Source organism: Psammomys obesus, unplaced genomic scaffold (genome assembly GCF_907164565.1).
Source record: "Psammomys obesus unplaced genomic scaffold, mPsaObe1.curated_primary_1811, whole genome shotgun sequence".
Classification (NCBI taxonomy): domain Eukaryota; kingdom Metazoa; phylum Chordata; class Mammalia; order Rodentia; family Muridae; genus Psammomys; species Psammomys obesus.
This window is the reverse complement of record NW_026585504.1, coordinates 58,843,310-58,870,178: the sequence shown is the minus strand read 5'-3', so window position 1 is coordinate 58,870,178 and position 26,869 is coordinate 58,843,310. Positions and strand designations below refer to the sequence as shown.

General features: G+C 40.5%; 1 protein-coding gene across 1 annotated transcript in view; it reads left to right on the top strand.

The window, feature by feature from the left end:
• Epb41l5 (erythrocyte membrane protein band 4.1 like 5) overlaps positions 1-26,869 on the top strand; it is a 92,141-nt gene extending 65,272 nt beyond the window's left edge. The window contains exons 16-24 of the mRNA XM_055601645.1: positions 4,258-4,418; positions 8,816-8,913; positions 11,746-11,874; positions 14,329-14,393; positions 18,297-18,387; positions 20,613-20,687; positions 24,087-24,128; positions 24,582-24,712; positions 25,448-26,869. Of these exons, the coding sequence (XP_055457620.1) occupies positions 4,258-4,418; positions 8,816-8,913; positions 11,746-11,874; positions 14,329-14,393; positions 18,297-18,387; positions 20,613-20,687; positions 24,087-24,128; positions 24,582-24,712; positions 25,448-25,514 (859 nt within the window). The 3' untranslated portion in view covers positions 25,515-26,869. The remainder of the gene's footprint in view (positions 1-4,257; positions 4,419-8,815; positions 8,914-11,745; positions 11,875-14,328; positions 14,394-18,296; positions 18,388-20,612; positions 20,688-24,086; positions 24,129-24,581; positions 24,713-25,447) is intronic.

The following is a 26,869-nucleotide window of genomic DNA, read 5'->3' as shown; positions in this document are numbered from 1 at the left end:
ACTGGTAAGTTGATATTCTATAGTAAGAACTAATTTAAAGTTCTGTCTACTTATACATGGGCTCATAAACTCTTTATTCAACCTATGTGTTGGTCCATGACTTACCATTTTGGCAAACTGTTTAGGTTTGGTTTGTGGGAGCCCTGTCAGACTATATCAGTACCACTAAGTTTTCCCCCAGATTTCTTACACTGGTACCAGAGTTTCTGCACTTGGCTTTGACGTCAGCCATTCTTTTAAGACACCAATTTTGGTGTAATCTTTGGAGCCACAATCTGACCAATAGTAGGTCTTGTTCATTCCTGCTGTAGATTCTAATGCTTCTGGACTCAATCAAAATGATTCTATGTTTGAGTCACAAATTTATGCTGATAAATTTAAAGCCAATACTTGTGGTTCTTGGCTTTTCTGGATTTCTTATTCCTAGTTCCCTTCTTTCTGAGAATCCAGCTCCCAACAGACTCAGCATTCATTAAGCTAGTGCAGGAATCACATACATTGGATTCTACGTCTGAGCAGTAGAGTCTGGCCTCCCACAGGTCTGAGTATAATCAGATGTTGAGGGTTTGCTGATGTGAGCATTAAGAAGGGATGTTTACTTTTTTTTACACAGTTTTATTTGAGCTGCACTGAGTGTACCATAAAGTAGTTATTTCACCTGGAGGTGTAGCCCAGCCCTGGGTTCAGCCCCCAAACACAACGACACTAGGAAATTTGACTAAATGAGCCAGGAAATTAACACTGTAGTGAAGATTCAGGGTAGTTAACCTTTAAGTTTCCCTCATGAACCATTGGTATTTGTATAGAAACCATTTGCTTTTTTGCTCCAAGTTACCTGTTCCCATCTTATCCCTTTGGAAAAATAATCTGATAGTCTTTTCTTTTTTTCTGTATATATTATTTACAAATATATTTTCAGTTCATTTGTCATTATTTTACTTTTACTGGGTTTTTTGCTGATAGAAAATTTTCATTTTCGTATTAACCTGGTCTTTTTTAATAATTTTGCTCATTTAGTAATTCTCGTTCTTGTTTAATTGTAGAGGACACTAAGCTCTGACTGGCCTCCAATTCCAAATTCACCTGTCTCTACCTCTCAAGTACTGTAATCAGGCATGCACCATCAGGCCTACTTTTTAACTTACTTTCTTTTTCCTCCAGTCTCTTGAGGCGAGTCTTATGTATGTAACCCAAGATGGCCTCTCACTGACCATCCAGCCTTAGCCTCCTGAGTACTGAGATTGCAGGTGTATGCCACCACTCTGATTAACTTTTTATGGAATTGATGGTGTTGAATCAGCTAGACATCCACATAGAATGGGATTGGAGCTGGGAGATAACTCAGTCAAGTCAATAATGTATAAATTCATTCCTCAGAACTCACAGCAAAGCTGAATATGTTGATATGCATCTGTTACCCTAGCACTGTCGTGTTGGGTATGGCTTTGGGGGGTTGTTGGGAGAAGTGGATCCTTAGAGCTCACTGGCTAGCCAGAAGAGCCAAATTGATAAAGTCCTGGTTTAGTGAGCGACCCTGTCTCAAAAAGACTAGGTGGAAAGAGATAAACATTAATCTCCACAGCTACACAAACATGCATTCACAGACGCATTTACTGTGTAATCCCAGCACTTGATGGTGAGATGGGAGGCACAGGCAGGAGAATCCCTGGAGGGCACCTGAGCCAGCTAGCCTGGCATTTACACCCAGAGGCCCTGTTACAAGGTCGAAAGTGAAGACTGGCACCAGGGATTGTCTGTCCTCCACGTGAGACTCATACATACCTGTGCCTGCTGTTCACAGTTTGGAACATGTCTGCATAACCTCAAACATGCATATGCACACACTAACTTTTTTAAACCACCAAAATAGTGAGTACACTTGTCCAGTTTATTGGAAAAAAAAAAAAAAAAAACAAAACAAAACTGTCCTCTCATTGATTTGTCTAGAACCTCAAGTCTTGAGCTATCTGTCAACTAAGCTTTCCTTTAGCTGTGGTAGTAGTCTTGAAATAACTTAATAAGAAAGATTTGGGGTTGTTGTTGTTTTTTTTTGTTTGTTTGTTTTTTTTTTTGTTTTGTTTTTTTTTTTGTTTTTTTTTTCATGGTTTCAGAGGCTTCTGTTCATTGTCCTGGCGAGGGTGTGGTAGAGTAGAACAGTTCATACTATCCACCCCAAGAACAGTAAGTGTCCAGGCATGATCTGCCCTTCAAGACCAGACCCAAGTGACCTATTCACTCAGGCCAGGCTCCCTCTTCCATTACTCCCTTCACATTTGTAGTTCATCTCCTAAGTGTTTTGGTAAAATCAAGATTAATCTTCACACTCTTTGCACTAATAAATACCATGCTTGGGCTGGAGGGATGGCTCAGAGGTTAAGAGCACTGGCTGTTTTTCCAAAGGTCTTGAGTTCAATTCCCAGAAACCACATGGTGGCTCACAACCATTCTATAATGAGATCTGGTGCCCTCTTCTGGCCTGGGCAGGCAGAATACTGTATAAATAATAAATAAATCTTTCCAAAAATAATAAAAAATTAAATACCATGCTGTCTTGATTATTGTTGCTCCAACTTATTCAATTGGAATAAGTTGTTTATTCTCCTCCGATAGTGTCATGGCTGCTACTTCTCTGTATAGCTGCCACCTACTGAGTAGTTCAACAGTCTTACTTTGTTGCTTTACCACATGAAGTCTTCTGAGGTTTGTTTTACGTTTGTTTGACCTCACTTCTGTGATGAGGTGGGTGTGCCATGCACAGTGCTCTGTGGGTTAGCGCTGCTGAACACTCAGTGCTCTGTCGCAGAAACCGACACATTGCCTAGCAACGTGACTTTCCTCTAATCTCTTCAAGAGAATCTTTTCTTAAGTCGTTTCCTTTTTTTAATTTATTTACCTTTATTTTATGTGTATCGGTGTTTTGCCTGCATATATGTCTGTCTGAGAGTGTCAGATCCTGGAGTTATGGACAGTTGTGAGCTGCTGTGTGGGTGCTGGGATTTGAACCTGGGTCCTCTGGAAGACCCCACTGAGCCATCTGTCCAACCTTCCCCTCCACCCTTTCAAGTAATTCTTTCCCAGGCCTTCAGGGTGCTTTTCTAACAAATGTCACCATTATGCCTCTCTCATGTCTCCAGGCATCTCCAGGACTCTGTATCTTTGCTCCTCTGGCACTTGGCCTTTGATCTTGTATCAGCTACTTTCTGTTTCTGTGACAGAAGCAAGTTAATGGGAGAAGGATTTATTTGGACTTGCAGTTCAAAGGAATGCAGTCCATCCTCAAGTGAAAGCTTGATGGCAGGAGTAATTTGGTCCTTGGTGCCAACTAAGAAACATAAATGTGAATGCCAGTGTTCAGCTGGCTTTCTCCATCTTCCTTTTTATTTATTTATATTTTTAATCGCTGTGCACATTTGTGTATCACTATGGTAAAAGGACAATCTCGGGTGTTGGTCCTCGTTTTGCATCATCTTTGATAGCATCGCTTGTCGATATTTGCACACATCCTAGGCTAGCTAACCATTGAGATGCTCCAGTCTCCGTTTTGCATCTTTTGGTAGGAGCCCTGAGATTATGTATTTTTGTCTGCTACTGTGTCTGTCCTTACATGGGTTCTGGGGCTCCAAACTCAGGCCCTTAAGCCTGCAAGGCCAGTACTTTACCCACTAAACCATTTATCCAATCCCCTTTTCTCCCTCTTTATTCATTCTGGGACCACAGCTGGTACTAATCAGGTATCCCTCTTCTGTTAAACTGGTCTGGAAACACTCTCAAGGACACAGCCAAGGGTATGCCTCATTAGTAACCTGGTGTTTGTTTGTTCACAAATCTCTGGCTTCCTTGATCTCCCCAGGCTGAGAAAGATTACTCATCTCATCCTGTTATCTAAGATAGTCCCTTGTTCTGCCACCTGTCCCCATTTCTGCACAGTGGCCTGAACATGTTTTCAAGGCAGCTGTAAGGTTCCCCTCTTGTTTTTTTGGTTCTCAGGATCATTCTTTTTTGTTATCTCTTGTCATTGTCTAGTGTCTTAAGAATAGCGTATTTTTCCCCTTCAGGTTATTTCAGGTAGAAAGCTATCTCATTCCCTTTTATTTCATCTTAACTGGAAAAATTATATCTGAAGATTATAAAAGGTGAATAAAGCCAGTTCAATAAAACTCTTCAATTAATTTTTTCCGACATTGTTTCTTGTTTGTATTTTAATTTACTTAAATGATAAGCATATTGGTTTAAGTAAACTTTCTGTTACTTTTACAGCTTGCCTCAGAATATTGATTTTCTAAATAGCCCAGACTTACTAGAAACAACCACTGGTGATGTAACAAGAACTTCAAATACTTCGGAAACATCCCCAGCATCAGATAACATTAATGTAGCCACCAGGTCAAATGAATTAGAGCCCAAAGTTGAATGCGAGAGTAAGTACTTGTTCTGTAATTTATCAATGATATGTAAAATGTTTTTATTGCATGTACTTATTTGATGGATTGTGCCATGTTGTGCATGTGGAGATCTGAGGCAACTTTGAGGGTCACTTCTCTTCTTCTGCCTCAAACTTAGATTGCCATCCTCAAGCTTCCAGTAAGGTACCTTTACCCAATGAGCTATCGCAACCCCAGCACCCTTTGATTACATCTCCTTTTTGAATTGAGATATTTAAACCACTTTTTCCAAAAATATTATGTCTAATCATTCCTTTTGATTTAAGAACACTGGAGAAAGTTTAAGGTAGCATAAACTCATAACACTGAGCTATGCTCTGAGCTAAGATAATATAACATTATAAGGTATGTAGTATCACAAATGTTTATACATTTATGGTTGGTCATTCTGAATTCTTACTTGTTCTTTGGCTATAAATTAAAATTATAGAAGCTCTGACCTTATAGTCTGACATGATTAGCTAAATGGTGCTAAAGGAAGGAGTGTGGTAGAGTCAAGTCTCAGGAATGTTTGGCATCTAGAGGTCAGGCAAACAGGCAAGTATGCAGTAGTTTCACAAGGTGGAGGAGGTTTGAAAAATACTAGCTCTGGCTGTTTAACTATCTTTGAAAGAAAAGACTGCACACGATGTTCTATCTGTGTCTACACCTGAACCCCAGAAAGAGGGTACCAGATCTCATTATAGGTGTCTGTGAGCCGCAGTGTGTGTGCTGGGAATTGAACCTCCTGAAGAGTAGTCAGTACTCTTAACCTCCGAGTCATCTCTCCAGCCCTCACGTTTTTGTCAAACCCACCTAGCATACACTGGCTTTCTGAAGTCCCTAGTAACAGTAAGTTATTGTTAAAGCTGACTGGACATATTAGTTGAGATCAGTCTGATGAACCTCTGGATAAGGCCCCTAACACACACTAGGAATTTGTTAGCACAGCTTTAGGTGAGCCACCTTCCTGGTAGTGGCCCTTGGCTACAAAATTGACCTGGACCAACTTGAATGTGAGGCCAGAGGTTATGTTCTTTGACTAGAAGGTTTCTTTTAATGACCTTTAACTCTTCTAACAGTATCCTCTCTGAAAAGGTAATCCTGAAGCTCTAGACTTGGCAAAGATGAAGCTACCATGAGACAAGAACATTTTTGGCTTTCAACCAAGAAACTGGTTACCTTGAGGGAGAGAGATATATTACCACCCTAAACCAACTAGCCAGTTTGCACTTCCTGTTCTCATCATTGTCTCTTCATATTCTCTAAAACTAACTGCCATTATAGAATTGGAACAATGTCCATTTTGGCTTCTTCTGGGTGATTGGGACAGTCAAGGGACCACTGCAGTGGGCCCATCTGAACAACGACAAAAGTGCACCAGTAGTTTTATTTAAATAACTGCTGAGTATGGGTGGAAAAGGGTATCCTTAGCTGTTGCCCACAAATAAATGTGAGGGGAATTAAAGGCAAACATTACTAGCATTTTAAGTCCTATGCTAGGGATTAGGAAAAACCAGAATATAGGATTTTTTTTTTAATATCCAAATCAAAATCTACTAGAATTTCTTGATGCACTCACAAGAGCATTCATCCATTTGGTTCAATCCCCCCATCCCCCTTTGGCCCCTAAGGCTGGTCTTGAGAGGCTCTGTTTTCAGGCACTTTAATAGCTATTGAAATAGCTAGTGTGACAAGGGAGTTGTCTACATGGAAATTGGTCCAGAATTTCACAAGATGGAATACTGGCCCATGGTGGGCTATTTGTCTCAGATAGAAAAGACTTTTTGCCATGGTAAGAGTAGGTAAAAATAGTGGCTAGTTTTTCTTTGGTTTTGTTTTTTGCTCATTTGTTCCGTATCTCAGGATGTTTGTCAGCCAAGCAGCTTTAGTTCAAAAACTAGAGAATACTAGTTTATCAGTACAACTTAAAACATCTGTAGTGTCAGCATCAATATTTTACATAAATATTTTATAACATAAGAAAGCCAGAAATAGAGAAATAGGAATTAAATAAATGGATAAAGAAGATTTAGTAAAGACCAGCATTGAGGCTGGGCTCAGTAGTGCATGCCTGTACTACCAGCACTTGGGAAGGCAGAGGCAGACCTCTGTGAGTTCCAGGACACCCTGGTCTACAAAGTGAGTCCAGGACAGCCAAGGTCACATAGAGAAACCGTGTCCCAAAAGAGAAAAAAAACAAAAAACAGCATCGAATTAGTGACTTGTATCTCTGTGTATTAAGATCCCACGGAGAGTTTAAGAGATATCCAGTATCAGTCTTTCCTCTAGAGCAGCCGTTCTCAACCTGTGGGTCATGACTCCTTGGGGGATCCAAGACCCTTTCACAAAGGTTGAGTATCAGATATTTACATTACAATTTATAACAGTTACAAAATTACAGTTATAAAGTAGCAACGAATATAATTTTATGTGTGGTGGTCACCCACAACATGAACTGTGTTAAAGGGCTGCAGCATTGTGAAGGTTGAGAACCACTGTTCTATAGAGTCTGATAAAATTATTCTTTACCAATGAGATAGTTCAGTGGGTAAAAATGTTTACCAAGTAAGCCTGGAGGCCTGAGTTCCATCCGCAGAACCTTTGGTGGCAAGAAAGAATTAAAAGGGTACAACCAACATCTCAGAGTTGTCCTCTGGCCTACACATGTGCACCAGAACAAAAGATTTTTTAAAAGATTATTCTTAAGACAAGTCCAGGGATCCGGAATTTCTTGAAGGCCATTGATACGGTTCTAATGTTCCGCCAGAAAGAGAATCTACTGGATTTATTGACAGGCATTTTTCAGAAGATCCATTTGACCCAAAGGACTCCCTCCCCTAATTGATTATGTAGAAAGGAGAGATACTCAATAGCAATTTTGTCAAGTGACAGTAAAAATTCAAATTCACACTAAATCCTTACAATGTAAGGTTATTCTAGGGCAGTAATAGTAATATCATTATTTACATTTACTTCTTCTCCTCCCCCTCCTGCCCCCAAGACAAGATCTCACACTATGAAGCTCTGGCTGTCCTGAAACTCACTATGTAGACCATGTTGTCCACAGACTCATGGAGATCCAACTGCCTCTGCCTCCCAAGTACTGGGATTAAAGATGTGCTCCACTGTGATTGGCAGGAGGGTAGTTATCTTAAATAGGGTTCGTTTAATTGTATTTAGGTTTGATGAGATGATTCATCAGATAAAAGTGCTTGCCAACTTCAACCAATATGTAATATGTTGAATTAGTTAGCAAGTAAGTATATGCCCTTTCGTAGTCTCTCCAGATATGTTTAGTTTGCAGTAGTGTATATATAGTCGAGCAAAAATGAAATAGTAAAGTACTGAGGCTAGACATGAATCTCAGATGAGGTTAAAAGAGAAAAGACCTTACCACAGTGATCTCTGCTTTCTCAGTGTCTTGACTGTGCAAACCCTAAGCATACAGGCAATTAAGAGCCCTTGTGTCCATGTGCTGTTGTGTTTTACCAGCCGTGTGAACACAGGACATCATACCTACTTCTTATTAACTTTTCTTTTGTGGTTTTTTTTTTTTTTTTGTGTGTGTGTGTGTGTGTGTGTGTGTGTGTGTGTGTGTGTGTGTTTTGTTGTTGTTGTTTTGTTTTTCGAGACAGTGTTTCTCTGTGTAACAGCCCTCGCTGTCCTGGAACTTGCTCTCTAGATGAGGCTGGCCTCCAACAGAGATCTTCCCCCTGAGTGCTGGGATTAAAGATGTGCACCACCACGACCCAGCTAACTTTTTATTTTGTGTGTATGGGTGTTTTGCCTGCCTGTGTGTCTGTACCTTGTGTATGCATTGGCTATAGAAGCCAAAGAGGTCATCGATCTCCTACGACTGAGTTACAGATGGCTGTGAGCTGCCAAGCTGCTGTGTGGATGTTAGCAATTGAACCTGGTACCCGAATAATAGCGGCCATTGCATTTAATCACTGAGCCATCTCTCCAGTCTCTAGTTAGCCCACCATGGTCAGTAACTCACTCTGTAGACCAGGCTAGGCTGGTCCTGACCTCATAGAGATCTTCATGACTCTGCCTACCAGGTAGAGTAAGGCTTGTGAAACCTTGCCCAGCTGTAGAATAATGCTCTCTCTGTGGTTTTGTTGTTGTTGTTATTTGTTTTGTTTTGTTTTTAAGCCAGGGTACATTATGTAGACCCTGATGGCCTTATACTCAAAGATCTGCCTGTCTCTAAAACCATGCACTGTCAAGCCCGGCCCTAAGATTAACTCTTAGAGAGTTGGTGGAAAATGTTATATTCATCTGGATATTCTACTTTTAATAGAGGAAAAACAGAACTTCAGTGTATACCTCATATAGCTGTCATGGTCAGGTAGACTAATGAGAAGCTTCACTATTTTTTTTTTTTTCAGCATTAAAAGATGACACCGAAAAGCTCAAACAGCTTGAAATGGAGCAGAATATCTTGCCATGTCCTCGACCTACCATTGACATTAATGTCAACAGCCAGGTATTGGGATCTCTCCTGTGTCTACTTGTTATACAGCAAGATAATTCCCAGAAAGACTTACTTTCCTAGACAGGCTTGCTCAGTCTGCTTTCTTCTATAACCCAGAACCACAGGGACAGTACACAATTGGCTGGGCTCTGTTATATCAATCCAGAAACTGCCCACAGGTTGCTGGCAGGCCAGTCTGATGGGGCTGTTTTCTCAGTGGAGACCCCCGTTTTCAGATAACCTCTGTCAGCCTGACAGGAAAAGGAGGCAGCACAGCAGCTCTGCCTCATTCTTGGTGGGCTCTAATCCCATTTTAAAAGATGAAATGTGTGGATATGTAGGAGGGAAGGAGGAAATTTGCATGACAACATTAAGAAATTAATGGGGCTGAAGAGGGCTGAGCTCAGTGGGTGGTGCTTCTGAAGAGCTGGCTCAGTGGCTAAGAGAGCATTTGTTCCTCTTGCAGAAGGCCCAGGTTTGATTCCATGACCCACATGGCAGCTAACAACCATCTGTAACTCCAGTTTCAGATACCCTCTTTTGAACTCTGTGGACGCCATACATGTGGTGCACATATATACACGCAGGCAAAACACTCATACACATAAAATTAAAATAAATTGCATGAAAAAATTTATATTTCAGTGAGTTCAAGGCTGGCATGGTGTACATACTGAGTTTCAGGCCAGCCAAGGCTACCTAGTAAGGCATTCTCTAAAAAATAAATAAAATTTAAGGTCTCTCATGGTATTTGTTTGCTTGGGGAGGGTTGTTGTTGGTTGTTTGTTTTTGAGGGGGATGGAAGTCCTCCAGACAGGGTTTCTGTATGTAGCCCTGACTGTCCTGGTACTCCATTTATACACTAGGCTGGCCTTGAACTCAGAGATATGCCTGCCTCCCACTCCCTGGAGCTGGGGTTAAAGGCATATGCCCAGCTCATGATGTTTTTGTTTTGTTTTGTTTTGTTTTGTTTTTGCTTTTGTTTTTGTTTTGTTTTGTTTTTAAAGACATACTGAGGGGCTGGAGAGGTAGATGGTCAGTGGTGAAGAGTACTGGCAGCTCTTCCATAGACCTGAGTTAGACCCCCAGTGCCTACATGGAGGCTCACCCAAATAGTAGCTTACAGTCACTTGTTACTGCAGTCCGGGGTATCAGATATCCTCTCCTGACCATCGTGCTTACATGCACATACAGATACGTACATACACATAATTTAAAAAAAAAATTAAGACAATTAAAAAGCAGTATTGGGCTGGCTGAAAGTCACAGATTTAAGTGGGGCTTTTTTGGCTTTTTTTTTTTTTCATTTTAGTATCTTGTGTTTCTGAGACTTTGAAATGAGGGTTGTTATAATGTGCAAATGATGATTAAGAAGTATTCAAGTCTGCAACATGGAAGTCTTCAGAAAAGTGTGAAAATGTCAGTTTTTTTTCAAGGAGCCATCATTGTAAAAGGTCGTAGAGAATTACTGTAAGCCAAGCCTGGTGATTCAAGGTCGTAATCCCAGATATCTGGGAAGCTAAAACAAAAGAATCGTAAGATCAAGGCCCACCAATGATTTTAACATCATCCTGGACAACTTAGTGAGATTCTGTCTCTAAATTAAAACTCAGAAGGGAGGTTTGCACAGAATCCTAGGTTCAGTCTCCAGTAACACAGGGACATAGAAACAGACTGACTTCTGCTACTAGCAGCCAGGAGGTTACAGGCAAGGTCAAGGTCAAATCTTTTTTTTTTTTTTTTTTTTTTTTTTTTTTTCCCCAAGACAGAGTTTTTCTGTGCAGCCTTGGCTATCCTGGACTCACTTTGTAGACCAGGCTGGCCTCAAATTCCCAGAGATCCACCTGCCTCTGCCTTCCTGACAGCTGGAATTACAGGAGTACGCCACCACACCCGACATTCAAGATCAAATCTTAAAAAGTGATTCTCAGACTTTTTTTTTTTTTTTTTTTTTTTTTTTAATATCAGAATTACATAGGAAAGCTTGTTTAAAATTTAGACTTGGTGCCATATCTGCTGGTGATGCCTCTAATCTCAGCCTTTGGGGGCCTTAGGCAAGAGGATTACTAACTCAAGGCAAGTCTAAGCTACATAGGGAAAATCTCTCAAAGAACAAAATTTTTAAGTTCAGATTCTGGGATGCTACCTAGAGGCTGAAATAGAGATTAAAAAAAAAAAAAAAAAAAAACATCAAAATTGGAATAAGGACATCATCAAATTTGTTCCAACCTGGAAAGTGGTATGGTTTCTAGACCTATGTCCAGCTGATTTAAGTTAAGCAAAATATTAAATGTAATACAGATGGCTTACATTCTTTTAAATGTATTACTCTGCTTCCCTTCATTTATTTCTAATAGCTAATTTTTAAGTAGTGTTTTGTTTTTGTTTTTTTTTAGTGGATTTGTGCATTATTTTTATCAGTGTATCTAAGAATGTTTACATATTTGCTACATTAATTGTTACATATAATTTATTACAAAAAGCCACCTCCTTCCCTGGTGACAACTCAGAGTTAGAATCATGCAGGACCTTTATCCATCTCAGGATCTGATGCCCTCTCTTTAAGCAGCTGAGTTACTGAAACCATTCATGGAGAATATGAAATACTTGCTGGCATTTATCCCAGGTGGGTTTTAGATTAGACCCGCTAGAGACCAGTCCCTTTCACTCCAAAGCTCTCGATCTATAGGTTGATGGTTACAGGGGTTAAGTTTAAGTTTGTCTTGGACAGGAGACAGCTGCTTGAGGCATGTTATTTCTTGGTTGTCTGAATATGAACTTTGAACATTCCTGTTTCCACATAACTGTGACCTGTCAAGAGTAATTATATCTTTTAACATTCAGGAAGAAGTGATAAAGTTGACTGAGAAGTATCTTAATAATGCCATTGAGAGCCCAGGATTGAATGCAGTGAGGGTTCCTCCTGACTTCAAGAGTAATATTTTGAAGGCTCAAGTAGAAGCCGTACATAAGGTCAGTTTCCTGCAATAGATATGGTTCTCACATATGCTGGCTAGTTTTATGTCTGCTGGACACAAGCTATAGTAATTAGATTAAAAGGAGTGAGGCTCAACTAAGAAAATGCCTCCAAAAGATGGTGGTACATGCCTTTAATCCCAGTACTCAGATGGCAAAGGCATCTGAGTCCCGGGCCAACCAAAGCTACATAGTAAGACCATGGCTCAAAAAACAAAACAAAAACAAAAACCTATGGCCTGACAGTGGCAATCACTGTAATAGCTGATGTGACTAACATAAATCTGACTTTTTTAATGCTCTTGGAAGAAGGCCAAGGAACTGGCTTGTCCCCTGTGAGGGCCCGAATCTTGACCTCAGACTTCCCAGGCTCTAGCACAGTGACATGAGTGCTTATTATTTGCATGCTCTCTGGTTCATGGCATCTTACAGCAGTCAGAATGAACCAAGACAACATGAACGTACATTTCAATTCTTTCAGATCTTTTTTGATTCGATAAAATGAGAAATAGTTTCTATATTTTTAAATTACTAGGATTTGATTTTATAGTGACAGGCCTCCTCATAAAAAACTTATAGAAGCAAATGCCTCCATTATAAAAATCTACTCAGATTTTTGTTATATTTATTTATTTTGAGGCATGGTCTCTTTATTGTGTAGCTCTGGCTATACATGCAGACCAGGCTGGTCTTGAACTCACAGAGTTCTGCCTGCCTCCCAAATATTGTGATTAAAGGTGTGTACTATCACACCTGGCTCTACACAGTATTTTAAAAAGAAGTAATAACAATTCTATACAAACTCTTTCAGAAAGTAGGACAGGAAGGAGAATTTCCTAATTTATTCGATTCACGTTGTCCCTGTACCAAAACCAGGGGAAAGTATTGCAAGAAAAAGATTCCAGACCAGTACTCCTCGCAAACAGGGATGGGATAGTTCTTTGAAAGTGTAATCATGTTGTGATGAACAGTATATGTGTGCAGTCATATACCGTGTTCACACAAGGCTGTGTGTCGGGAGAAAATTGGGTTTATTCAAACCCTACATACTTTAAAATTTAAAAATATGTTCACTGCTCTCCATAACCTTCAAAACCAGTACAAACTGATTGACTCTTACGTATTACCAAGTTTGGCTGTCATCAGAGGTTGGCCTTAACTCCCTCTGGACTACAACTTCTTGCTGACCCTGAGGAAACACTTGCCAGAAGATTTTGCCTCAGTGATGCTAGTCTCATGTAATTACAGCTGAGTCTTCAGCCCCAGCTGACCAGAACCACAGAGTCTTAATATAGACTAGCATACCAATAGCCCAAGAGTCTTTACTTCCCTCTCAGTAAAGGGATTTCATAAACTAGACCCCCATCAACTGCATCGTTCTCGGCTGTATCTTCTAAGTTCCCACAACAGCTCATTAAGCTGTGATCTGTGATCGCGAAACAGCTTTTCTAGCCCAAAGTGCTGAAGCCCTTCCACAGTCTGCCTCAAAGAACAGCCAGGCCTATTTCAGTAATTCCCCATGAACCTGGTACAACCTGTCTTAGGCTTCTATTGTTGCTTTTCTCTCAAAAGCAATTTGGGGAGAAAAGGTTTATTTTATCTCACTCTTATAAGCCATAGTCCATCAATAAAAAAGTCAAGACAGTAGGAACTGAAGCAGAAGCCATGAATGGGAGCTACCTACCGGCTTGGTTATAAAGTAGTCATTATATGATTGCAATTTATGTGAAATTGTATGAATGCCTCTGGGCAGGGGAATAATGAAACATTACATGTTTGTTATGCACCTAGGAATGTTTATCAGAATTCATCAGCCATGAAGTGAGTACATTTATTGTGTTAAATATTGCCTCAATGATGTTAGCTAAAACAGCTCTTTAGAAAAACTATTGGATTTCCTTTTTAAAATATTCATTTCAGTTAAGAAATAGGATCCAGACATAGAGCCAGCCATGTTCTTTTTTAATTGTGTAAATTGAAAAATGCTGTCTTTGAATCTTTGTGAATTTTGTTTGTATTGGGTAACACTGTAGCTGTGTGGTAAGAAGATGTACCATGTACATTCAATACTCTGAACTTGAGTCTTAGATTATCGATCTGGCTGTTGGATAGGACCGTACTAGAGGTGGCTGGAGAGATGGCTCAGTGGTTCAGAGCACTGTCTGCTCTTCCAAAAGACCCGAGTTCAATTCTCGGCACCCACATGGCAGCTCACAACTGTCTGTAACTCCAGTTCCAAGGGATCTGACACCTTCACACTAATGCACATAAAATTAAATAAATTATTTTTAAAAAGGAACTGTACTAGATATGCTATTGGTAAGATATATTTATCTCTTATTTGAGCGAAAGCAAGTTGATGTTTTCTAGTTTTACAGGGAAAAAAAGATAAACTTGTTACTTGAGTATCCTTTCAAAGATTCAGTGTTTTTTAACATTTTATTTTCTTAGGTTACAAGAGAAGATAGTTTATTAACTCATAAAAATGCCAGCGCTCAGGATACTGCCACAAACAGGTACAATCCTGGATAAACTGAATTAAGTTGATTTTTTTTTCCTGGCTACCTCTTCTCTGTACACCATCAACGGGTTCATTATATCTATCTGAAAGACAGCTTGAATTCACCCTTTGCTGTCCATCAGAAAGCCAGCTGGTGTCTAGATTTAGATCGTTTGAAGATATTCTCAGTCCTTCCACATTCTCATTTTTCTTTAATTGATTCAAACTATAGAGCAAAAAAAAAAAAAAAAAAAATCATGTTTAATTAGTATGTACTACTCTTGAGTTTCATAGTTAATCTCAGTTTCATCTTGTTATACCAGTAAACTGACGCCAAAGACTCTGCCATTGACTGAGCAAATATCTCTGCTGTCCCCTCCTTCTCTTCTGCCACTTTTCTTAGTATGTTGCCAGTTGTCTGTGTTGTTGGGCATTTGTTTATTCCTCGTTCTTGCCTCTGTTTGATTGTTCCTAACTGTATCCAATGAACTGGTCCTTTCCCTGCTGTCTCTGTTTTATCAGTTTTGTTTTGTTTTTTTATCAATTTTTCCGGTGTCTTAAAGGCTTTATTATACAGTACAAGTCTTTAACTTGATTGGTTAGAGTTATCCCAAGATTGAGGCTATTGTAAAAAGTATTGTTTCCCTGTTTTCTTTCTCTGTCTTTCATTTGAATATAGGAAGGTTACTGATTATTGTGTGTTAAATTTCTATCCAGCTATTTTGCTGATAGTGTGTATCAGCTGAAGAAGTTTCTAGGTGGAGTTTTTAGGGTCATTTATGTATACTGTCATATCATCTTCATCTTCAAAGATACTTTGACTTCTTTTCCTTTTTGCATCCCCTGATCTCCTTTAGTTGTCTTATTGCTCTACCTAAGAAATCAAGTACTAAATTGAGTAGGTATGGAGAGAGTGAATAATCTTGTTTTGTTCCTGATTTTAGTGGAAATGCTTTGAGTTTCTCTTCATTTATGTTGGGTAGGGGCTTGCAGTATTATCTCCTTTATCATGTTGAGATATGTTCTTTGTATCCCTGGTCTCTAGGACTTTTATCATGAGGGGCGTTAGATTTTGTCAAAGGTCTTTCTGCATCTAGTGAGATGATTATGTGAGATGATTAGTCTTTCAGTCTCTTACGTGGTAGGTTATAGTTATCAACTCACATTCGTTGAACCATCCCTGTATCTTTGGGATGAGGTGTACTTGGCCATGGCAAATAATCTTGTTCTTTTTTTCTTTATTATTTATTCCAGTTTATTCACTTTGTATCCCCGCTGTAGCCCTCCCTCATCTCCTCCCAGTCTCATCCTTCCTCCCTGTTGTGTTCGTATATTCAGTTTGCAAGTATTTTGTTGAGATTCTTTGCATCTATGTTCATAAGGGATATTTGTCTGTAATTTTCTTCTTTTTTAAATTTTTGCTCTTGGTTCTTTGTGTGGTTTAAATATCAGGGAACTTTAGCCTTATAAATGAATTTGGAAATGTTTCTTCAGTTTCTGTTTTGTAAGATAATTTGAGGAATATTGGTATTAAGTCTTCTTTCAAGTAGAATTCTGTACTGAATCCAACTGGCCTTGGACTTTGTTTTTGTTTTTTAGGTTGAGAGACTGTTCTATTTCACTAAGGGTTATGGGTTTAAGTTGCTTCTCTGATTTTGATTTAACTTTGGTAGGTCTTATATATCCAGAAATTTATCTATTTCCTTTTAGTTTTCTTGTTTGTTGAGCTGTTGGCCCACTGCAGTTGTGTTTTCTGAGCTTCTGCTGCATTATTTCCGCTTGTGAATGAGCCACAGGCTGTCATATTTCATTTGAAAAGTGGACATATTGATCTTGTTGATGTACTTGTCAAAGCTGATTCTTCTCTCTCAAGCTGTCTTGGCTCTGCCTGCTGTGTGGTTATAGAATAGTTCATAACTATTCAAAGTAACATTTTGAGATGTCTTTGTTATCTGTGGTCTCTGATGCATGCTGCCCTAGTTTAGAACTCAGCTAATGATTTGACAGATACTTCATATGACTGAAGCCAAGACCTAAAAAAAAAAAAAAGAAAAAAAGAAAAAACTGAGGAAAATGGGGCTAGAGAGCTGGCTCATCAGTTAAGAGCACTCTGTTTTGTTTTGGGTTTTTTTGTTTGTCTTTGTTTTTTTGTTTTTCAGAGAGCCTGGGTTCATTCCCAGTACCCACAAGGCAGCCCACAACCATCTGTAACTGTAGTTTCAAGAGATCCAGCACCCTTTTCTGGCCTGTGTGGGCACCAGGCACATATATGATGTACATATACATATGCAGGCAAAGATAGTAATACACATAAAATAAGGATGAGTAAGTCTTTAGGAGCCAGGGAAGTGACTCAGTGAGGAAGTGCTGTTGCCAAGCCTGACAAGCTGAGTTTAATCCATGGACCCACCTGGTAGGAGGAGAGAATTGACTCCCACTGTTTGTCTTATATAGTAAGACATGCCTTATACAATAGTGCTCACACAGATACACACACGTAAAAAAATTGTATGTGTGTATGTATGTGTGTGTATGTATATATATATATATATATATATATATATATATATATATATATACATACACCAATGCAATAAGGTGTTTTTTTAATAGAGAAAATGTTCTTTATAGTTGGCTTTGTGTTGGGACATATTTTGCAGCATTTAGAAGGTTGTCAGGTTGGGGGCCAGGGACTGGAGAAATGGCTCAGAGGTTAAGAGCACTGGTTGTTCTTCCAAAGGTCCTGAGTTCAATTCCCAGCAACCATATGGTGGCTCACAACCACCTATAGTGAGATCTGAGGCCCTCTTCTGGCCTTCTGGTAGAATACTGTATAAATAATAAATAAATCTTTGCTTAAAAAAAAAAAAAAAGAAGAAGGTTGTCAGGGCTGGGGCTGCAGGTTAGTGGTGCATGCTGACTTGCATGCTCAGGACTCTGAATTCTAGTCTGCTCTCAGGAGGAAACCCAAAATTCCACTCATTTTCATGTTTTGCAATCTAGGCTTTATCCTTTGTTTTTTCTTGGTCTTGTGAGAAACGTGTGCAGATGCTGATGTTCCCACACTCTCCGGTAATAGTGCAGATTGGATTCCAGCCTGTGCTGATGACTTGATGGGTAGTAAGCTGTAGACCTCCCTTTTCTTTCCTGGCGCTGAAGCCACGTATAGAAAAGTCTTGTTCTTATCAGGAGATAAAGACCCATCATATGCCAGGTCTGAAAGCCCCAGGAGCTCAGCATCCTCTCATCTATTGCAGAATCTGGAACGTCCTCAGTGTCGCTTCTACTTGCCTATGCCCCGCCATGCTTCCTTCTATGTCTTTATTCTTCTCTTCTATCTTGGCTATGTATCAAATTTGTGATCCACTGAACTTTCTCATTCATATAGTGCATCACAGATTAAAAAAAAAAAAAAAAAGCCAGCAGAATTAGACATGGTAGTCTCACATCTTTAGTACTAACACTTAGGAGGCAGATACAGGTGAATCTCTGTGAGTTCAAGACCAGTTGGTCTACATAGTGAGTTACAGAAAGCCAGAGCGAATAGGAAGACCCTGTCTCAAAAAACAAAAAAATTATCTTCCTCACGGCTCATCTCCTTTGGATTTGAAGCTGTAACTATTCTTTTCTAAAGTGAATCATTTTGAATTTTCTGAAGGGTTTTAACTATACGGGCAACCCTTCATTTTTAGGTCCTATGACTTTTTTTTTTTTTTCCCTAAAGAGAAATCTTTTCTATCATTTAAGTATGGCTTTGGGAAGGAAGCAAGGCAATGTCCTGTTTTACCCAGTAGCAAAGGCATCTGACTTGGATATCAAAGTTGAGTGTTCCCCTCCAGCTGCCCTTTCTTTCTGGAGGTTTCTCCAGCAATGCCACCTCTCTGCAAGTCTGCATGGTCTTGTTTTTTTTTCCTTCCAGTACTGCATTAAATGGAAATAACGTGGCCCTCTGCGAAGATCCCCTCACGATGGTGCATGCGACAGCTGCTGACAGTGGATCTGTACTAAAGGTAAGAAGACAGTATTGAAGACAGCATCGAACTGAACTGTAATGTGACCAGGGACGTCTGGCGTTGGATTTGAGGTGGAAGGAAGAGCTGAGCCTCACTTCTAGGGAAGACGGTGCTTACCAAGAGCAGCTAGAATCTGCTCCCCAGTTTCTATGCTGCTATGTCTGCTTTAGTCTGGGATAGTCTGGGTGCTGGCTGTGCTCTCACTTGTTTTTCTCTAAGGCACATTGTTATATGCAGACAGACAGGTTTAAAGTGCTTATTAGACGAAGGAGTTAAGGCTGTGTATGTCCAGCATGTCTATGATTTTACTGACATTTATAGTCCAGTTTTCCTACGAAAACATAAGTTGTGTGAGTAAACCAATTTTGTTGAGTCACAACCTTGCTGTGTAGCCCAGGCTGGCCTTGATGCTTAGTCCCTCTGCCTCACTTTCCCTAGGCTACACTTACAGTAGTATGCCAACATTCTTGGATGATCTTTTTTTTTTTCTTCAGTCCTGTATTTCTGCCGCCTCAAATGATACATGACAAGTAATAAGCACTAAGTAAGTAAGTGCAGGACTGGGCACTTCTCACTGATGTATTATAATATAACCATCTCATTCCAGCTTCTGCCCATGCATATACATTTCCTATACCCTAACCAGTTCAGAAATCACAGAAACCCAGGCTCTTTTCAATTTAACACATGCAGTTTTTTTATTGCATAATATAAATTGCTGTAGAAATTTACCAGATACCTCACAAAAGGAAAACTGTAAATCACCCTTAATCCTACTATTATATATATTATATTTTAGTTAGGGTTTAATCTTAGTTTGAGTTCATAGTACAGTGATAAAACATCATAACCAGAAGCAACTTGGGAGGGATTGAGCTTACATTTCCACATCGTAGTCCATCGCAGAGTTAAGTCAGGGTAGGAACTGAAGGAATGATGCTTACTGGGTTGCTCCTTATGGCTTGCTCAGGCTTGTTTCTTACAGAACCCGACTACCAGCCCAGGGGGGGCATCACCCACAGTGAGCTGGACTCTCTAGTTTGACCATGTGTTTAAAAAAATATTTTTAAGTATTAAAACCAAACACATATTTAAACTTCATCAGACTGAAAAATAATTGTTTTGTTTATGCAAAGATGGTGCAATTATAGCCCACAGCTTCATCTAGAATTGAACAAACAGCACTTTGCTAAACATCAGTTTTTTTAGTAGATGCTGCATAACACAAAGTATGTTTTCCTCGAGCTCTCTTGTTGTAGGTAACGATTAATATATACTATTGATATATCTTCTGGTAATGCTGCTGTTAATCCTAAAGAGTTGTATAACCAAATCACCACACAGAGACTGGGACTTATTTAATTAACCTAGAACACAATGTTGGACAATAGTTACTCCATCCTAAACCTCCAAGCCCTCAGTTTCCTAACTATGATTTCCCACATTATACTTGCTTTTAGTGATATATTAGGTCCAGTCCATCTCTCCACATCAGTCCAAGATCTCTTTTCTCCTGCTTCTGTTCTCCTAGCTCTGCCCCCTACCTTCTGCCTCCCACTCTTTTCCTGCCCTCTGGCTCCTTCCCTCTTTCCTGTCCTCTGGCCCCTCCCCTCTCCCGCCTACTCCTTCTTCTCTATTGCTCAACTTTGTGGCTATTTGTTTTATTTTGGATGTTTACACAAAGTTGAGACAGGTGATGCTTAGAATAAGTATCACAATGCAATATCCGGATTGAAACGGGCGGGGGGGGGGGGGGGAGCGTGAGAAATCAGCATTTGAATGAACAAGGGTAAGGTGTATACCTTTCAAAAGAACATTATACCAAGTGCAAACTTCCTTCTTTACATGATCGCATTCTACTGCTGAATGGGCATTAGCTTTCTGTTCCTCCATGTGTCACCACCACCTGGACGTCCTTTCCCTCTTAGAAAACTTCAGCTGGGGCACCATGGCTGTCCTATCCAAACCTGCCAGCTGCTGTCTTGACTCTGTCAGGTTTTGTGTGTCTAAATGGAATAGCTACATAGATATTTACAGAGTACTTCTTTTTATCGTATAGATCCTCCTTGAAATGGACTTTTTGATAGCTCATTTCTAAAAATCCATTTTTGCTTAAAGGAACAATACTAGCTAGGTAGGACACTATTAGAAATGCAGAAATATGAAAGAGCTTGGTGCAGTGGTGATTGTTCATGTGTTCTTTGGTGCCTTGTCTTCTGCAGGAGGCTACGGATGAACTCGATGCCTTACTTCTTTCTCTAACTGAGAATCTGATGGAGCACACAGCCACACCCCAGGTAAATATATCTCACAACAGCAAAGTCAAAAGAGATTTGTTTTGAAAATGTTCCTGCTAGGTTCCAATTTTTTCTTATTTAATAATTTAGTAAAAGTTTTTCTTTAATACAAGTTTTTAGGACTGGGAAGGTGGCTCAGTGGATAAAGTACTTGCTGCACAATCAAGAGGACCTGAGTTTGGGTCCCCAAAACTCACATAAAGCTGGACACAGCAATACACATAAAGTGAGGCAGAAATAGAATTTGCAGAAGTGCTCAGACCAGTAGCCAGGTGTCCACCCTGGAGCACCAGAACCCTGCCTCCAGAACCCTGCCTCCAGCAAATAGACTGACGCCTACAGCCTCCACCTGTGCCTGTGCCCCCCCCCCCAACACAGAAAGCCTGTATTCGCTTCTTTAGCATCGTCTTCTGTACTCTATGGAAATCACATCACTATAAACCATTCGTAATTCTACACCATATTGAATAACATGAGGGAAAACCTAGGGCCTGTACCAGTGTGAAGAGCTAAAACAAGGAGCTCTGTGGTTAAGAGCTCTTGCTGCTCCTGCAGAGGACCTACAGGACCTTCCTGGCACCCATGTAGTGGCTCACAACACCATTTAACACCAGTTCCAGAGGATCCATTGCCCTCGTCTGGTCTCTGCATTCATTGAACACCGTAACATACTTACATACACATAGATAAAACATTCGTAGACATAAAATAAATATATAATTTTTTTATAAAATGTTAAGACAATAATCTGGGCTTGGTGGCTTATGTCTGTATTCCCAGTATTCAGGAAGATTGCTGTAAGTCCAAGGCCAACCTGATCCACAAAACAGCCCAGCCAGAGCTATGACAAAAGCTATAGAAGGACATGTTATTTTTCTTTACAGAATGGTGGGAGCATAATTAATGATTAGTATTGAAAATCTCAGCCCTGTTTAACCTGGAAGGTAGTAGTACTCAGTACTACCACCATAATGCAAATAAGGTGCACAGTTCATTTCCTCAGCTGGTTAGAGAGACACAAAACAAATTGAGTGACTGTCGGACAAGAATCAGGGCCCTCTCTGAGGATTCAGGGTGCAGGTGGTACTATGTGTGGTATAGGGTGCAGTGTAAAGCATTAATGAACTAACATATCAGAATTACCTCAGAATGTGTACTAAACAGACTGTTGGCCTCACCTCCGAGTTTCAAATGTGTATATCCTGGAAAGACCCCAAAATTTGCATGTTCCCAGGTGATAGGTGATACGTAGTGATACAGACTACCAGCTTAGGTCAGTAAACAGACATTACTGAAGGACAAGTAATCCCAAATCTGATCTTGAACCATAATGAATCTTGAAATACACATAGTCTCTAAAATTAGTGCCAAAATAACCTGAAGCCCAAAGAAACAGAGTCCCTGAGACTATAACTGAGAACTTACAGCATGCTTGCTCTTTCTCTTAATGGGTGGGGAGCCTTACAAAACCAAAACAGTGACCCAGACAGAGGCAGGTGGATCTGTCACTCTTGTCTAGACTTTATGGGCTTCTGCACACATGTGGTGCACAGAAAGTCACTTGGACACGCACAAAAATAACACCAAAATAGAGGGCTGTGGCTTGGGTTAGCAGTGGCATGCTGGCCTTGGGTAAGGTTCTTATTTTGTTTTGTCTGCATTACAGCTCCTACTCTTAGGCGTTTCTAGGGAGGGTGTGTGTACTGAGTTCAGTGTTTCCCCGTAGCATAAGCTAGCCTGAAGTAACTTATGATTACTGCCTGCTGTGGAGATTACAGGTGTGAGTCTCACCACTCCTGAACTGTGCAACTCTCTTCTTTGCATGTGGGGTCAGAGAACAACTTGCAGGAGTTATTCTTTCTGTGGATCACGTGTGTCCCACACATCCAGCTCAGGTGATCAGGCTTACCCGAAAGTGGCTTTGCCCCATAAACTATCTATCTCCTTGTCTGACTTCCTAATTTTGTCCAGTTTAATGAGTTTGTCTCAGTGTTTCAATTATGTAAGTTAAAGTGGTTATCGCCCTCAGTATTGATACTAATTTAGGTTTCTTCTTCTGTAAGGCACCAGGGGTAGTGTTTGCCTGTTTTGTTTGGTCCTCTTTTTTCATAGTTCCTTCCAGAGCTGTAATTTAGATATCAACCTGAGGTTATCTACCCCAGTGGGTGACTCCAGACACTATCCATTTTCTAAGCTTCTAAGCAAAGCTCTGGTCAAGAAAGGCCTTTGACTTACCTCAGATAAATGGCACAACAACTAGCCAAAGGAGCCCCAAACCTGGTGACCTCTCAGGACCAGACCCTCAACTGCCCTTAACAGGTTTTTGTTTGTTTGTTTGTTTTGTTTGTTTGTTTGTTTTAATGTGATTAATTTTGGCCACCTGCATGGTCTCAAGCACCCTTTGTGAAAATATAACCAAAATTAAAATAATCGATAACATAAAGCAAACAACGGGCCATGCTTTACAGGTCTCTATGATAGTGACTGGCACGCTAGGTCAGCAACCATAGCCAACCAAGATGTAACCAAATTTAAAGGATCCTCCTCCTCCTCCTCCTCCTCCTCCTCCTCCTTGTATATTCCTGATTATTCTGCTAATATCTTTGCTTTATAATATCTGTAAAATCAGACTAAGATCTTGCCAGATATCACCATCTGTTGGTGAACAGCTCTAGACCTGGATCTCTGGTCCTCAGGGTAAAAAACTGGGTTGAATCTGTTAGGGTCAGTAGATCAGTAGATCAGAGGCTACTGATCTCTGGGCCTTCTGTATCCAGTGCCATCTTAATGCTCCATTCATTTACAGTCGAGCCACGTTCAAGTGTCCCTATGATAACTTAACTCCAGCGCCTGGAAGTCAGCAAGAGTAGAGATAATAAATCCTTCTAATGCCCTAGTGTTGGCCTGCAGCTTCTATGCTGTGTGTGTGCACACTCACAGACACAAATAAATTTTAAAAGATTTTAAAAATAGTAAATGAGCCAGGCAGTGGTGGAACATGCCTTTAATCGCAGCAGAGGCAGGAGCATCTTTTGAGTTCAAGTCTAGCCCGGTCTGCTGAGCCAGTTTCAGGACAGCCAGGGCTACTCAGAAAAACCGTCTCAGGAAAAAGAGAGAGAAGGGTGGGGGTCGGGGGAGAGAATAACAAATGAACTAACGGTGGCAGTAGCATTCTTGAGTTAAAGTTTTTTCTGTTAAGAAGATTCTCAAAGTCCTGACAATCTGTTGAGTAGTGTGAGTGTAGTGAAAGCCTAGGTTGAAAGTTAATGTTAGCTCAAGAGGCTCATTGAGAATTGCATTCCCTAAAGTGCATTCTACGATAGAAAAACATCATGCATGTAATTATGAAAATAAGTCAGTCTTCCCTAAAAGTAAGTGGCTGTGAAATGTGTTTTTTAGGTGTCTTCATCATCCATGATCACACCCCGGTGGATTATTCCAGTAAGTTCATATTTATGGGGGGGGGGGGTTACAGTTTCAGAATACTAAAGGATTCTCAAATTCTTGTTTTTCCTACAAATATCGGGGCCATTATCAAGGCTGTATTACGCTAATGACCTCAGATTTGTGACTTAACTTTTCTATAAATGTTAAATGATTCAGACAGAATAAAAGTGAAAAGCTGAGGTGAAAGGGACTGAAAAGCTGACTCAGTGATTAATAGCACTTACTTTTATTGTAGAGGGCTTCAGTTTGATTTCCAGTCCCAGGGGATATGACTCCCTTTTCTGGACTCCACAGGCAGGCACCAGGCACACAGGTGTCACACAAACATACATGCAGGCAACACACCCATGCAGGGAAACAGCTTCCCCAGTCAGTGAAGTTGATGTGAAGCTGCTGATGGGGCAAGTTGTCACCTCTTAGTGAAGACATGTTGTGCTTCTCCCACAGCACAGTACTGCCATCTCCAATGGGCTCACAGGACATGGAACAGCCTTGGCAGGGATAGAAGAATGTGGTGACAAAGTTGGATTCTCACTGATTTCCCCCCCAGCACCATTCTTGGTAGATGCTGTGACCAGGTGAGGATATTACTTCTCAGTTGCAGTTTGGAGAGCACCTGAGAAAAATTAGGTTGATTATATTTAAAACAATAGTGTTCTTTAAGGTCTTAATTCAGCCTGACTGAAAGTCTTTTCTATAAATACTGTTTAACATGTTTTTTTTTCTTGCTATTGGTAATTTTCCATAAAATTATTAGGATTTCTTTGTGAAGTCTTTGCTAGATAAAAATACAGTAGACTTATCTTTAAATCTCTGTGTTTGTTTTAAAATCAGTTTCTTACTCATCCTCTCCTGCTTTATTCCTGCGATTGTACCTGATCTCTTAGTGATGAATGGTGATACATGTGACAGTGTGCGGGGCGGGGTGGGGGACATGACAACATTCCCAAGGTGAGGACCCTGATGTAGCTTTTACTAGATAAGCGTGTGAGCATGGCTGAAATGAGTCTTTTGTGGCCATCCTGAAGTCTCCTCACCATAGAGGATAAGCAAAATCAGGTTCAAGGAGAAGCAGAAGGTCTGCTATTATGCTTAGTACAGTACTGTCCTACTATTCATAAGCTTGTCTCATGAAGAAAGGATTAAATGCGTGTTGTAGCCAGGGAACCAGGAGTATCGACTATGTCGAAAAACGTGTCCTGCAGAATATCTCATTGCTTGTGTGATGGCCCTGCATCGCTCTCTTCTCAGCATCTCCACATGGGCACTGGAGACATGCGTCGTCACTGACTAAGCTTCTCTCTTCCCTGCAGCTCTGCCCCTCCCTTGGTTGAAGACTCAGCCTTGAAGCAGAAGTGCTTGCTGACTACTGAGCTCTGAGGGCTGCCCGCCTGTAACTGGAATGCCCCAGCCATCCTAGTCAGCCCTGGGTACAGCTGAGTGTGTCCTTCTCTTGGGTAAAACCTTCTACCCGGATTTGACTTTAACTCCATAAAGAAGGTAGCTACATTTTCCGTCCGACTGGAAGTCTACCCCACAAAGCTGTTTAACTGAAAATACCTCCTCCTCTTCCTTTAATTTTATTCACATTGCCAATTCCTAAGTCAATGAAATTCACTACTTTCCTTCAAACTCTTGGCTCCATCTAGTGGTTGCAACTGTAAATAACTTAGGGCAAGGCTTGCTGTCAGGAGCCTTTCCCTTTCTGTTTCCCTGTACTGCCAGGGTGAGCACACCTGACCTGCTGGAAAAATGAATGCCACTTTACTGTGCGTTACCTGGAAATCAGAATTTAGGATATGGATAAAAACACTGTGTAGGTAGATCCCAAGCCAGCTCTCACATTCTAGGATTCTTAGAGAAGCTGAGAACACAGAGGGTTGAAGATGTCAGCCACACTTTAAATTCTGTGTAGTAATGATCTCACTGCTCCAAATTTGCATCAAAGACAAATTTTAGGAACTACAAAGAGATCAGTTTCTAGGTGTGGACTTTTCAGACCCATTTCCTAAGGAAGCCTCTCCATCACTCAGCTGTGTGTAACTCTGCAGCCTGAGCCAGTGGAAACTCAGCCTTAATGAGCTTACCAGTCGTGAAGGTCAGTGTGGCAGTGCTCCTCCAGTCAGTACCGGTTCAGGCAGAGCCTCCGTTTCCTTTCAGCATACACTGCATTTGTGGCTTTCCAGCTGACAAGAAAAGAAAACATCTGGCAGGCCTGGGGAATGGTGGCCGAGGGATTAGGTTCTTGGATGAGTATCACTGAAGAAGCTTGCACAGTATAACGAATGAAGTCAGCTTACATCAGGGGCTTTCTTTGTATTCATTTTTAGAGTTCTCTAGAATTTCCCATTCTCTTAGCCTGTAGCAACAGAAGTTCTGATGTTAAAGTAGTACACACTCACCGTAGAAAAGTAAATATGTATGCACCTTTAATCCCAGCACACAGAAATGACATTAAAGTAGCTTTAACTGCTTGGGCTGAAAGATGGGGACCTCAGTTACCATGAGGAATGAGGATGATATACAGGCATTGGTAAAACCATTGGAGTTCCTTGTTACCAAGCACTGGTGTTAAGCTATATCTCCCGGAGTCGAGCACACATTCTTCTCAGCTAGGAGCACATCTGGCTCTGTGGTCTTTAAAAAGCTGTGCTTTAGACTACCCTGGCTTTTCTGTGACATATCATGTACTCAGGCAAACACTGGTGTCTGTCTGGGAAGCTCGGGGGGTTACA